The 14,704-nt window shown below is 36.7% G+C and overlaps 1 protein-coding gene across 18 annotated transcripts in view; it reads right to left on the bottom strand.

Moving 5' to 3' along the window:
- COL25A1 (collagen type XXV alpha 1 chain) overlaps window positions 1–14,704 on the bottom strand; it is a 470,156-nt gene that overhangs the window by 151,409 nt on the left and 304,043 nt on the right. For all 18 annotated transcript variants that reach the window (XM_040476457.1, XM_040476443.1, XM_040476447.1 and 15 more), the window contains 2 exons: window positions 6,127–6,153; window positions 5,954–5,980 (listed from right to left, as the gene is read on the bottom strand). In XM_040476457.1, coding sequence (XP_040332391.1) covers window positions 5,954–5,980; window positions 6,127–6,153 — 54 coding nt within the window. The remainder of the gene's footprint in view (window positions 1–5,953; window positions 5,981–6,126; window positions 6,154–14,704) is intronic.

Raw genomic sequence — 14,704 nt, 5'->3', positions numbered from 1 at the left:
TTAAATGTGGATATTTCTTCCTTCCTTCCTCCTTCCCACTCTCCTCCCTCTCTCTCTCCCTTTCTCTCCTTTCTTTTCTTTTCTTTTCTTTTCTTTTCTTTTCTTTCTTTCTTTCCTTTCCTCTTTCTTTCTTTCTTTCTTTCTTTCTTTCTTTCTTTCTTTCTTTCTTTTCTTTCTTTCAAGTAGGCTTCACGCCCAGTGCAGAGCCCAACACAAGGCTCAAACCCACGACTCCAAGATTAAGACCTTAACTAAGCCACCCCTAAATGTGGTTTTTCTTTTTTTTTAATTTATTTTTGAGAGATAGAGCGAGGGACACGGCAAGTAGGGGAAGGGGAGAGAGAGAGAGAGAGAGAGAGAGAGAGAGAAAGAGAGAGAGAAAAAGAGAATCACAAGCAGGCTCCAGGCTGTCAGCGCAGAGCCCAATGTAGAGCTCCATCTCACGACCACGGAGATATGACCTGAGCCAATATCAAGAGTCAGACACTTAACCAACTCAGCCACCCAAGCACCCTTCACTCACTTCACTCCCTCACTCACTATTTTTCCACTTCCACAGTTTCAGTTCTCACTCTGCGACAGTTCAGCTACGTAATAGTTAGGGCACCACCTCATATTTCCAGTCTCATGCTTCCAACTGTTTGCTACATTATCCCAGCAAAATAATTTATCAAGATCACAAACTCAACATAACTAAAATTCAACTTATTTATACTTCTGATTGTCTTCTGACCAATTTTATCAAGCCAGAAACTTCAGCCCTATCTTTGTATCCTTTTTCAACATCAGACCCGACATCTAAATAAAAGATTTGTGCTGAATTTTCACTTCAGTATCTTCCTGTTTTTTCCCTGACTGCTTTTTTTTTTTTTTAACTTGATCTTGCCACAAGTCACCAATGATCACCGACCTTGGATGTAAATCCAATATAGATTGAATTCATCTCTCACCTTCTGCTTAAAGATTTCTGTCTTCTTAATTTCTCCTCTATTAATGTCATCCCTGGTTGTCACTCTTTGAGTTTTTGCTTGGCACTTGTGGCAAACCCTATTGGTGAGATTGAAACTGTGCCACATAGGGTTAATGAAGTTGGAACTAGCAGAAAGGCTAAAGCTTGTTTTTCAGAGAACTGTTTCTCCCTAATCAGCTACTATGTCTTGTCAGACTCTGCTAACAAATCCACTAGCAGTCTCCACAGATGCCTGGACTCAACATCAACTCATATGGTTCCAGTCTATGAACAAGCAAGGCCCTGCAGAAATAATGAGCCCAAGACCTCATCCAATTTATACTTGCTCTTAGAGCATGCCCATAGCCCCTCCCTCTTCCCCAATAGTTACCACCACCTCATTATAATATTAAAAATCTCTGCCCAAGGAGGAGTACAAGTTTCATTAACATACTGTATGATGCATGTACAGACATGGTTTCTAAGTATACCTGCTCAAGCTTATGCCCACCTTTACATGTGATGACAAATCTCTCCTTTTGAATATTCATCCTAACCCTAAATAAAAGGAACCCACTCATCCCTGCTCAGGAAGTCACGCTTTGGAAGTTATTCCTTATGATCTCCTTATTTGCTGCAAATAAAGTTTCCTTTGTATGACAATTCCACCTGGTATAGTCTCTATCTGTAACTCACTAAGGAGAAAACTCACATTGGTTTGGTTACAAGATGACCCAACTTTCCTTTTCAAGCCCATTCTCTTTGGTTCACTTCCAGCTGTGAGGTAACTATCTGACACAGTCTGGCTAATAAGACACGAGCTGAAGTCTGCTATGAAATTCATGGGAAAATTTCTGTTTTCTTATACAGACTCCTCTTCCTATATTTTCCTTGCTGATACTGATGTGATGGCTGGACTTGAAGGAGCCTTCTTACAATCATGAAGGAAAAGTCAAGAGATTCACAGAGACTTCCATAGTTATATCATTGAATTATATAAATAATACCATCAATTGCCTTCTCTGAACTTCTCATTATATGAGAAAAATAAACTTATAGGTAGGCCCCATAAAAAACATGGAGCTCTCTCCCATATTTTGGTGACTCCTTTGGAATTTCTTCTTTGGCTCACCAACATAGCTCCTCCCCGCTGCTGAGTTTCTCATTCTGACACTGAGCTTTCTGCTTAGTGTGGCCCCTTCCCACCAATAATACTCAATGTTGCAGACTGAGCCAGCCCATCCCCTCTGAGGACTGGACATTATGCTGATAACCCGGGCTCTTATGACCTTGTCCTGGATGACCAACTGTTTCCTGGTCCTTTCAGTCTCTTCCAATTCTACTTTATACAAGATACCATCATCAAGTAAATTTTCATAAAGAACATCTGGTAGTAACACCGAAGAGTCTGGTGGTACTATAATCAAATGATGTGCTAAAAAATCTTCAATGTCTCCTTTTGCCCATCACACTTACGCATTCAAAATACTCCATAGTATAACTTTAATTTAAAAAATCCAGCCTTAAATGATGTAATTTTTCTGTATTTAACTTATACTCTTGGCAAATAAAATACTATTGTCCTTAAATAAATCCTGTCATTTCCCACTTGTGTAATACTGTTTGTCCTATTGCTTCTATCTGGAAGGTGTAAGGTCTTCCTCTTCCCTTTCTCTTCTAGAGATTATCCATTTATCAAGTCCCAGCTCAAGTGTCACCACTTCCAGGATCCAATGATTACTTAAAATGGAAGAATGTTCACTTACCTAGCATCTCTTGATATAGTTATTTAAGACTTATACAACCACAGAGTTTTCTTATTCAGGCACCCATGAGATTATAGGCTCCTTGAGGGCATTAATGATGTAATAATATTTTATTCTAACATGCAACAAATATTTATTGAGTCCTTACTGTTCTAGGTGATGGTGGTATGAACAAGATAGACCAAGCCCTTGCTCTCGTGGAATTTATGTAAATGGAGGGGTATGTTTTGCAGATAACAAGCAAGTGAATAAATACACAAAATAGGACAATCTCAGATTTAGATTGGATACTTGGGGAAAGAAGTTCTCCCCAAAAAGGTATTTGAGATGAAATCTCAGTGATAAAAAGAACCCAATCACCAGAAGACCAGAAGTCACAGCAAAGAGAAAGTCATCAAGTTAGGAGTGAGTGTGATGTGTTTGAAGAACACATAGAGGAGTATGTGGCTGGACCACAGTGTGGGGAAGGGAAATGGTGTGAAATGAGGTTATAGAGGTGGGCAAGGGCCAAATCTTGATAGTCCATGCAGTCCAAGAAAAGTGGTTTGGATTTCACTCTAAGGATTAAAACAGGGAGTAACATGATCTAATTTACAATATAAAATGATTTCTCTGGCTGCTGTGTAGAAAAGGGATTATACAGGGTCAAAAGAAGCAGCAAGATTACTTGGAAAGCTGCGACGGTAGTCAAGAACATGAGATAATAGCAGGTTGAATTCGGTGGTGGTAGAAGAGAGAGAAAGTAGACCCATTTATAGTTTCTATAGTATTAAGCATGGTATCTTGAAGATAACAGATGTTCAATGTATATTGCTAAATATATGTACTAGTGTTTCAAAATAGTTTTGCCTTCTTAATTTCTATATTGTCTTTAACTTTTTCCTGCTGTGGCCTAATATATTCCTGTTGGACACTTGGGGAACCAAAAAGACAAAAAAAAAAAAAAAAGCCCACATTCAAGGAAACAGTAGAAATTCCTTAACAATAGGTGAGCTAACAAAGAACTGAAATGATAGAGGGTCATATCATTAAGTTAATTATGGAAATAAATAAATTACTTGCAACAAATTGTTAAAAGTTGAATTCAAAAGCTTTGATAGGATAAAAATGGACAGGGTATTGAAATACAAAGATTTACATTTTAGAAAAGAGAGCCTCCATGGGCATCAGCTGGAATAGTGTGCCTATAGAGGATATGGCCAAAGTTAATTTTCATTACTATTGAAGACTTTTCCAGTTCTAACTTACTTTCAAATTTTCTGGAAGTATAAAGCCTTCATTTTACTATTTTGTGTGATAAATTTCCTGATAAGTAGCTAATACTTTTTTACTAGAAAGTAATATCTATTTTTCAGAGAGCATTGAATGTGACCTGTCTTGTTTCTAAGTTAGGAATCTGAGAAATGACAGGCAATTTGATAGGTTCTCATTCTCTTTCACATATACTTTCTAGGGCATTTAGATTTTTACCCATGAAGATTCACCCTGCATGATAAGTTCAATCCAAATTCCTTTGATAAAAAGCAAAATCCTGGAGAAAATGGGATCAATTTTTTGCCGCTTTCCACCTGAAATGCTAAATGGTCCCTGAATCGTGTGAAACTTGGCCTCAGTCAGTGTGAAAACTGGCTGAAATCGCTATGAAAGGCAGTCTGGGTTCGTCAAAGTAGTTCATGAACTTTGGCCAAACTTGCAAGGAACATGGTCCAAGTCTTAGTTTGTAATGCAACATGAAACCAGGTGAATTTCACATGGTTTCAGGTTTCACCCTGAAAATTTGGCCTAGCTTTATAATCAATCATCACTTTTTGGAACGATGAAAGCCAACACACCTTTTTGAAAATGAGGACTGCATGCATACTGATGACAGCTAAGCTGTGAACCACCCCTTCACTTCCTTTGCCAAAAGAAGATTTCTCAGAATGGAAACAGTTTCCCCCTTACCTGGAAAGGGCAAGTTGAGTGATTTTGATATTGCGTGTAGAAAGAAATGATACTCAATACATGGAGACATGCCATGAGAAATAATCACCACATACAGAACAAGTGGCTGTATGTTAATCACTTAAGGTTATGAGAATTTTATTCCATTCACATCCATGACAGATATCATGATGTTTAATCTCCTTGACCACTAACATGAGCTTTTAGCTTGAATCTAGTCATCAGCTAGAATAATTGCCATGAGAAACAAAATGCTCTGTGGCACAATCATTATTATTCTGTAAAGAAACAGCTGAAAAATGGAAAGGAAAGTAAGTCATAGCATAGCTTTTTTCTAATTTAGTAAACATGAGAAGATAAGGCTACAAACTTTTCAAGTGTGCATCAACTACCTCTTTGGCAATAAAACCCCTACTGCAGTATAAATGAATTCAATAATTGTCTACACACAGTGAACTTTACACAAAAATCTACACAGTTTCTGTTTTCAACCTGAAAGTTTTAAATGTGCTTTTCCACTGTAAAAAATGACTCTTCAACCAAATGCTCGCTTTTGTGCATAGTGACATGAGAAAATTGAGAGGTATGTCTGAACGGAGCCACTACATCATTGGAACAGTATGTCTGAACATTTGGGTAATAAGGCACAGATGTGAAGCAGAGTACTTGGCACTACCAAGGTAACAACAAAGCATTCACCATTGTGTTATAATGGTTTAAAAAAGCCACGTTTGAGAAGAATAAAAGAATGCCCCTCCTCCCCGGAATGTTAAATCATATTTCACCTTTTATCTGCTTAAAAATCCATAAAAATAAGGAACTCAAATATTATTCAAATTTGTGATGAAGAATAAAAATATAAAATGAATTAATATTTTCATCTGTAATATAACATATTTATGCAATAGCACACAAAGTTTAACTGCAGAAGAAGGGCCAAATTCAACAGGAATCCAAATGGCCTCTATATTGCAAAACAATGCATGCAAATCTGAAGGACCCAATAGCCATTGAATGGGTGGTTGCTGTTGACTTTTAAGTAGTGATTCTGGCCTTTCATAAGCAGGGCTAATTACTGTACAGTCACCTGTTTACAGTATCAAATTAATGTAATGCTATAGGATATACCCATTAGTTATTATTAAGGCTATTTCAGTTACAAGTGGTATGATATTTTTGCCAGCTATTACTAAACCATGATACAAAGGTTGTTATAAAGCCAGGGTTACTTTAATTCAATAAGTTTGAAGCTGAAAACCAATTCTCTGCCCAAGATTGGAAGAATACAACTTACCCGAGGTCCCTGGTCACCTTGTTCTCCCTGTAGAGTAGGAAGATGAGATGATAGATAGTTTTAGCATAAAGTCTGTATGGGACGCTCATTAAAAAGACCAAAATATAACATAGCATAGATCATACCAGTGGATTTCCACTAACTTAATTTGTTTCTGCTATACAATTTCTTACCTTATCACCTTTTGGACCAGGAGGGCCCTAAAAAAGAAGAAAAAACAATTTTAAATAAATTTAAAAAAAACTGTAGCTTGAACAGATCGGCTGGTTAGTTGCAAGACTCATGCAAAGGGCACATAAGTATACTTGACAATGAGGTTTCTCAGGGAATTTTGAGTTCTAAACTATAATTGGAAGAAGGTTGCAATGTGAAAATTGTATAATACCTATGTTATTATATATACAGTATATTATACAGGATAGTACATATACTATACCATTGTATACACACACACACACACACACACAGAAAAGTACACAAAGTACATGTGTCATAAGTATGTAATATGCTGAATAAATCTTCACAAGCTAAACATACTTATGCAAGTAGAGCCCAGGTAAGGAAACCCAAAAGGGTCTGTGGTGACATTTTCTTGTCACTACCCCAACCACCAGTAACCACTGTTTCTGACCTCTGACAAAACAGTTTGTTTTTGTACTTTATGTAAATGGAATCATACCAGTATGTGTCTGACCTCTTTGCTTAGTATGTGTAAAATTTATGCGTAATTTTGTGTTTAGCCGTGGATCACTTGCTCTTACTGCTTTATGATATTCCATTGTGTTGAATAAACCATAATTTTTTTGTTCATCCTATTGCTTGGTGGACATTTGTTTTCTGGGTCTTGACTACTGAAAACAGTGCTGCTATAAACATCCTATTTTAAGTCTTTTGATTAAAAACTGTATGCGTTTCTGTTGGGTGTAAATTTAGAAGTGGAATTGTTAGGTTGTAGAAAATACCCAATATGTTCAGTTTTAGTAGATACTGACAATAGTTTTCCAGTGTGGTTCTAACAATTTACACTCCCATCGGCAATGTACAAGAATTTCAGTTCCCTGTATCATAGCCAATACTTGGTATTTTCCATCTTTTTTTGTTTATTTGTTTTAGACATTCTGGTGGGAGGCATAGTAGTTTCACACAGTGTTTTCATTTGTACTTCTCCAGTGACTAATAAGTTGAACTCATTATAATGCATGTATTGTCCATTTTTGCATCCTTACCCATAAAGTATCTATTCACATCTTTTGCCCTTTTTCTGTTGAGTTGTCTTTTAGATTTGCTAGAGTGTCCCTCTCTCTATCCCTCTCTTTATTGCCCCGCCTGCTGGTTCTCTCTTTCTCTCTCTCTCAAAATGAATAAATAAACTTAAAAAAAAAAGAAATAAAACTAACAAGAAAAAAGACAAAAAAACAGACTCAAATATATATGTGTATATATATATATATATATATATATATATATGTATGTATATACACTCTCTATATAGATAGATAGATAGATAGATACAGATAGATATAGATATATGGAGACAGATGTGGGAGTTCTTTACATCATTCTGAAAATGACTCTTCTTTCAGTTTTTTATTGCAAATATATTCTCCCACTCTGTGTGTTGTGATTATGTTATCTTAAACAACAGCTTTGACGAACAGCAGTTCTTAATTTTAACAAACTCAATTTAACATTATTTTCCTCTTTATAGTTATCTCTTTTTGTGTTCCAAAGATTTCTTAATCTTTGCTTACTCCAAGGTCATAAAGACGTTTTTCTACGTTTATTCTAAAAGCCAAAGCCTCATTGAAACTAATATAACACTGTATACTAGAATTAAATTTTTTTAATTAAGATAAACAACAAAGAGATGGAATATTCCTCAGCCATAAAAATAATGAAATCTTGCCATTTGTAAAAACATGGATGGATCTAGATGGTATGAGTCTAAGTGAAATAAGTCAGATAGAGAAAGACAAATACTCATATGTGGCATTTAAGAAACAAAATTAACAGAGGCACCTGGGTGGTTCAGTTGGTTAAACATCTGACTCTTGGTTTCAGCTCAGGTCGTGATCTCACAATTCATGAGATTGAGCCCCACATCAGGCTCTGTGCTGACAGTGCGGAGCCTGCTTGGGATTAACTATAGAAAACAAACTGGTGGTTGCCAGACAGGTGAGTGTGTATGTGTGGGGAGGGGGGAAATGGGTGAAATAGGTGACGGGGATTAAGAGTACACTTATCATGATAAGCAGTGAGTAATGTACAGAGTTGTTGAATCCCTATATTGTACACCTGAAACTAATAGAACACTGTATGTTAAACTTATATTGTTTGGGATGGCACTGTGCCCAAACTGAAGAAAAAGAAACAACTAAAAAAATAAAAAATAGAATATTTTTCACACTCAGATCTGAATTCGTGGGGAACTGACTTTGAGCATGATGTGAGGTCAAAGTCAAGATGCTTTTTTTCTCCTATGTGAATATCAAATTAACCCAATACCATTTATTGAAAATGCATCTTTTCCCCATTGTATAGTGTCACCTTTGTCATAAACCAGATAGTCATATAGATGTGGTTTTTGTAGGATTTTCTATTCCTAAGCCACACGGAGATCTTCTTTACCTTTGAGCAAATACACCAGCAGGAAATGCTAATTCTAGAGGCATCAATACTTTTTTTCCCCCTAGCTCTTAAAGATGAAGTCATGTTTCAGGGCTCAGCCTACTTGAGGAATTGGTGCATTTCAGAGTTACCTTCAATCTCTCACCTTCACCTTTAGCAGGGCTGGGAGACAAGGATCAAGTCCAGACTGGAAGCACAGGCAAGGTGCTGGCAAAGTACCATCCTAAGTCTTGGTAGAGACTCCTATGTCCCTTCAGGTGAAAATGTAGGAATATTCTGTTGCTAAAATATCTCCTGTTAAGTATCAGCTACAGAGACACGGTACCAAATTCCTACTCTCAGTTGTGACACTTCTGGAAACAGCTGTGAGGTTATCATGAAATTAATAATAACAGTAATATAATGTCTTATGATTTATATATTTTACCATCAACAAAGAACTTTCACCTGTTACTGTATTTAGTCTTCTCCCTATCCAGTGAAGTGTTATGATATAGATGCCAAAAATAAAACCCAAAGATTATCAAGGTTAGGTCTCTTGCAAGTGAGTTAGCCAGGACTTTAACCTAGTCTGTGTGACTAGGTTAGGATGATAAGACATAGCTCTAGAACTAGACTCTCAGAAAGAATGATGACCATGTGACTGCCTTCGACAGATGTCTTCTGAAATGCCTCCCAATTGCATTTCCCACAGTGTCCTGGGCAGCTGGCCCCAAGATCTCAAGTTTGAATGAGAAAAAGAGGAATTGTGGAGGGTCAGGGAGGGAGAGAGGGAGCTAAGGTAATGGAATCAACGAAACAAACTCTGGTCTCCGCCCCCCCCAATAATTTTGCCATTAAAAACAAAGGGAAACCAAGAAAATTATTTTTCTTTATGTTTTCAGTAAAATTTCAATACTTTATTAATGTTTTCAGTGAGTTAAGTAATGAGTAATTGTATAGATTGTGTGTCTACCTCTGCAAAATTAAGTTTAAACAATTTATTTGGTCATTTTCAACACACATATAATGTTCTTTAGTGCTCCTGCAAGCAGAGTTTTATTTTTGGTGGGGCAAAGGAAACCCAAAACAAGAATGAGAGGATACCTACCATCAAGTTTAAGGAGTACAGTGGAGGTTCTAGTCTTGATTTAAATTGTATGTTATTTAATTCTATTTTGATTTTTATATACATTTGTCAAATGTCTACAGAGAGTTTGGCAATGTTGTAGACACTGGTGGAGGATATGGTGGGAGAGGCTGATTTAAAAAACCTGAATGGTCTGTCTTGTAAAAGCTTAATGGCCCAGTGCCACAGTTAAATACTTCCCAATACTAGCATTAAGAAACATTCCCTTGAAAATCAAGCTATTGTAAGATTACTTACAGTTACTGTGGAACCCCTCCCCGACTCCCACCCTTTCCTCCCCCAAAAGCTTCTCTTTACAGTTCAGTTTACTTTTGCTGGTGAGATTTCAGGGGCCAAGCCTCTCATTGTACCAGTCCTCTAAAGGCACTTTATTAGGCTCTATGACATGTTTGAGGTCAAAGCTTTTCTAAAACAATTTTACAGTGGGGAACAGAGATGACTTTTTTCCCCCCAAAGTCCAATTATTAATGCCAAAGCCACGTGTGTCAACTAGAGCTCTTTAGACAGCTTGCCATATATAAGGATCCTTAATTCACGAACACATAAAAATTTGCATTCACAATTGAGCAATAAATACTGCTGCTTCAAAAGGGGATGTTTCTGAGCAGACAGAATGGCGTCCTGGCACCTGCCAGCTCAAGACAGAACTGAAGCAGAGGTCAACCTCCATTCACAGCTGTGGCGGCTGCTTCGGACGCTCCAGACCCCACTTGTGCTCTTGGGATTAATGGCAGGTGTTTTCTTCTGCTCTGACTGAAATCCCACTCTTCTTTTCTGAATTGGATCCTCTTCACTGCAAATATGGATTGCATTTGAAGAAAAACGTGGGCAACCATAGTAAACCCAGATAGTATTTCAAGATTTGGGAGCCATGGTTCTTTTCTAGGTCAAAACATTACAAATTAAGAACAAGTTTCTTTGATTGCTAACTTTTAAAATCAAAGCTGGGTCAATATTTAAGTTATTTTGCTTTTAGACTTAAAAAAAAAACTTCACTGGTATTAACAAAAAAGGTAGACAACAATAAAAATTAATGAATTATTTGAATTACAGTGTATTTTACAATGGCATTTTGTTGCTTCCAGCTGCACCAAGCTAACAATTTAATAACTAATGGACATATTTGTTGTTCAGGTATCAGTATCAGTGTCTGAGTGGTAACTATTTGAAAGCATGGGACGCCTGCGTGGCTCAGTTGGTTGAGCACACAACTTCAGCTCAGGTCATGATCTCGTGGTTCGTGAGTTAGAGCCCCGCATTAGGCTCTGTGCTGACAGCTCAGAGCCTAAAGTCTGCTTCAGACTCTGTGTCTTCCTCTTGCTCTGTCCCTCCCCCACTTGAGCTCTGTCTCTCTCTATCTCTCAAAAATAAATAAACATTTAAAAAAATTTTTAATTAAAAAAAAGAAGAAAGTAAAACTTTGTTGCTAAAATAAGGTTGAGATCAATGGTAAGTAAATATGGTAAAATTAGTGGTGATAAATAAGGGAATAGTGAGTCATTATATATGGCTATGTAAGTCTTCTTTTGGAATTGTCTTTCTGGTCTGGTCTGGAATGTTGGGAGTCCTATCTTTTACACTGTCCACTAAATAAATAAATAAGAATATCTGAAATAATTATTTCTAATTAGTTTTATTTTATGAGCCCTAATTACATAAGTTTTAAAAGTGTTAAAATTTGTATTATTAGTGTTCTCAGCAGTTGGAACATTTCTTTTAGAATGTTCCGAATTTACTACCAAGGTATTTGTAAATGTGGCAAACTTCAAATTAGCTCCAATTCAAATGACTTCAAATTCAGGATGTAAGGCAACAATTTTGTTTGTACCAAGTCTTTAACGTGGGTCTTGGCCTATACCTATTTCAGTCTCCCCAAATCTATTTCTATCCAAACAACTAAGATTTTAGATCCTTTTCCATGCTCTATTACTTATTTTGATTGAATTACAAAACCAAACTAAAACCATTATGAATGAGAGGTACAATAAATGAGATTCAGTAAAAGGTTGGATTTCAATCTGCATAAAAGTAATTGAAATATAGCTGGAAAAGACAGATATATTCATAGAGGTTGGATATCCCAACTAAGACCTTTCATTCACTAGGAACTATAATTTTTGCCTACTTTGAGCTGGCAAAAGCTAAAGAGGGAATGATTTCTAAAAGACGGCAATCATGGAAACAAAATTAAATTCTGCTACAAGTAAAAAAAAAGAAAAAAAGAAGGAAAAAGCAAACTCTGGAAATTCTTGGCAGCCAGAGCTGCTGGAATAGAATGGAGTTATGATTTTTATCCCAGAAAAGTGTACATCATTTTCATCTTTGAAATATAACAAACATTTTTCTGATTAATCTTTTCATTACCATAGAATCATGAAGTCCAGCAAGTTTCATATTCTAAGCATTTATGGCCAATTACCAGCCAATGTGCTCTGAGTCTGGAGAAGGGACATGTAAATGTAATTGTAATCAGTGGAATGAGGCTGTGCTGTGGCCATACAGAGAGAAAAGAAAGTGGGATAACTAGAGTTCAAAAGATGATATTGGAAATGGCTCTTGAAAATTGACCTGAGATAAGGGGGATGGGGAAGGGGTGAAGCAGTTCAGGCAGAAGAAGAGAACATGCGTAAGTGTAAAAGAACATCATGCTATTGGAGACAGACAAGGAGTTCACGGCAGTAAGAACATATGTGGTGTGGGGAGTACAGATGGGAGATAGTAAGATTTGGAAAGGTGGCTAATAATATCTGAGTCCCTGGGCCAAATCTGTCATCAATATAACAAGAGAGTAGTAAGATCAATCCCATGCTCTTTGGAACTCTGCGAACATGGAATGCCATCCTTCTTAGGAAGCTGTTGCCTTGGTCCAGGAGATAGATGATAGTGGGAGCACAGGGAAAGTTCTAGATTCAGAAGACACTTCTGAGATAGAACTGACAAGACCAGTTGACTGGACATGAGAGGTGTTTACATATCACCAACAGGGTTTAAGAAGTTCTATTCATCGGGGTGCCTGAATGGCTCAGTCGGTTAAGTGTCCTACTCTTGATTTTGGATCAGGTAACAATCTCATGGTTTGTGAGGTCAAGCCCCACATAGGGCTCTGCACTGTCATCATGGAGCCTGCTTGGGATTCTCTCTCTCTCTCTCTCTCTCTCTCTCTCTCTCTCTCAAAAATAAACATTTTTAAAAATTAAAAAAAAGAAGTTCTATTCATTTGAAAGTTCACAATTTAGTGCACTTGCAGAAAATGGGTGACCTACACTGGTTCAACTCCGATGAACACAGCAGCTCCAGAGCAAACTGAACCATATAGAATTTTAAATCTGGTTTTAAGGGTATTCAAATCCAAACTAATTGTTGGCAGCCTTGGCTGGCCCAATCAGAAATAGTTGAGAGAGAGAAAATTCTTTATCATCACTGTTGTGTAAAAGGAGCACAGATGACATATGGTGGCCATACTGTGTAGCCATCCTTCCTCTGTGTTAAATTATTAATAAAGTACACCTTTATTACATTTCTTCCTCTGCTTTTTAGACTGCAAGCTGAACATGGGCTTACTATATTTTAAAAACTGTAATTTCCCTAGTTTTTTAAGGATAAGGAAGGCAAGGTCTACAGCATTGGGCTTTCTCTAGGAGGACAGCACAACCTCAGTGATCAGTGTATGTTTGATGCCTGTGTGCTCAGGCACTTTTGCAAACATTACATTATCAATGTTCACAGTCCCCTAGGGAGGAAGGAAACAGGGAATATCCCATTTCCACTTGTTCAAATAGGATAAAAGCCTCAATTCTACAGATGGTAAGATTTCTGCCTACTCTCTGACTGCATCATAAAATTGGCCCATTGTGCCAATGAGATAAATGCTCTTAAGCCATATGTTCATGAATAAATTGAATTTGGTACCACAGTTTTTAGCAGGTGTCTGAAACTGACCAAAATCACAGGGCAAATAGTTTTAACAATGGAAAAATCCAGGCCTTACTTGAAAAATAAGGACCCTACCTATTTACATATGATAAATCTAGCATACTTCTGGGTAAAGTGCTTTAGGCAGTTAGCTTAGGTTCACTTCTAACTAAAATGTGAACAAGTGTTCCTCCAAGTATATACCTAAAACCTTGAACTCTAATATATAGCTTTTTGCTTTACTAGCATAATATATACTTTTAGGGACATTTCTTCCTAAAAATCACCTCTTTTTAGTGTTTCATAGACCTTCAACTTTGCAAATAACCTCAACAGGTAATGTGTACATTTTAAACTTATTATGGAAAACCTGATGTGAAAAAGTAGGAGGTCCTATATATGAGTATAGATCTGTGTGTGTGTGTGTGTGGGTGTGTGTGTGTGTGTGTGTGTGTGTGTGTGTGTGTGTTTGCTTGTATACAATTTCTTTTTAAATGTTTTGGAAAAAAGTAAAAAATAAAAACTAAAAGTATAATTTGGAGAAATTATTTCAAAATAAAGTACATTAAGTGTCTTAGCGGTTAAGAGCTCAAGCTTTGGAGTCAAACAGATACAGACTGAAACCCTGGTTGTGATCACTTATGTGAACTTTGGCCGGTTAATTAAACTCTTTAAGCCTCAGTTTCTTCATCTGTAAAATGAGGAAAACAATGCTTATTGTTTTGCTGAAATGAAATATTGTCCATGAAGCAATTTGTAGAATGCCTGACTGACCAATGGTAGTAATCATTAGGTCAATGTTTTTAATATTTTAATTATTGTAAACAAAAAATAAAAATTTTTCTCAGATTTACCTGAAGATAAAGAAGGTAAACATATTGATTTCCTAAAATCAAAAGGCCATGTGGTAAGAAATGTGTTAGGTGAATGGTTGAAAATGTTTGGAGAACACAAAGGTTTAATATAGGTTGCCTTGATATTTAGGAACTATTACGAAACAACAACAACTACAGCTACACAAAACTAAAATGAAAACAGTTCGTTATAGTTTTAACCACGGTACTTTAATGACTAACCAAGAC

Source organism: Herpailurus yagouaroundi, unplaced genomic scaffold, assembly GCF_014898765.1.
Source record: "Herpailurus yagouaroundi ecotype Mexico unplaced genomic scaffold, PumYag 28, whole genome shotgun sequence".
Classification (NCBI taxonomy): Eukaryota; Metazoa; Chordata; class Mammalia; order Carnivora; family Felidae; genus Herpailurus; species Herpailurus yagouaroundi.
Note: the sequence above shows the minus strand (reverse complement) of the source record. Positions and strands in the feature narration are given on the sequence as shown.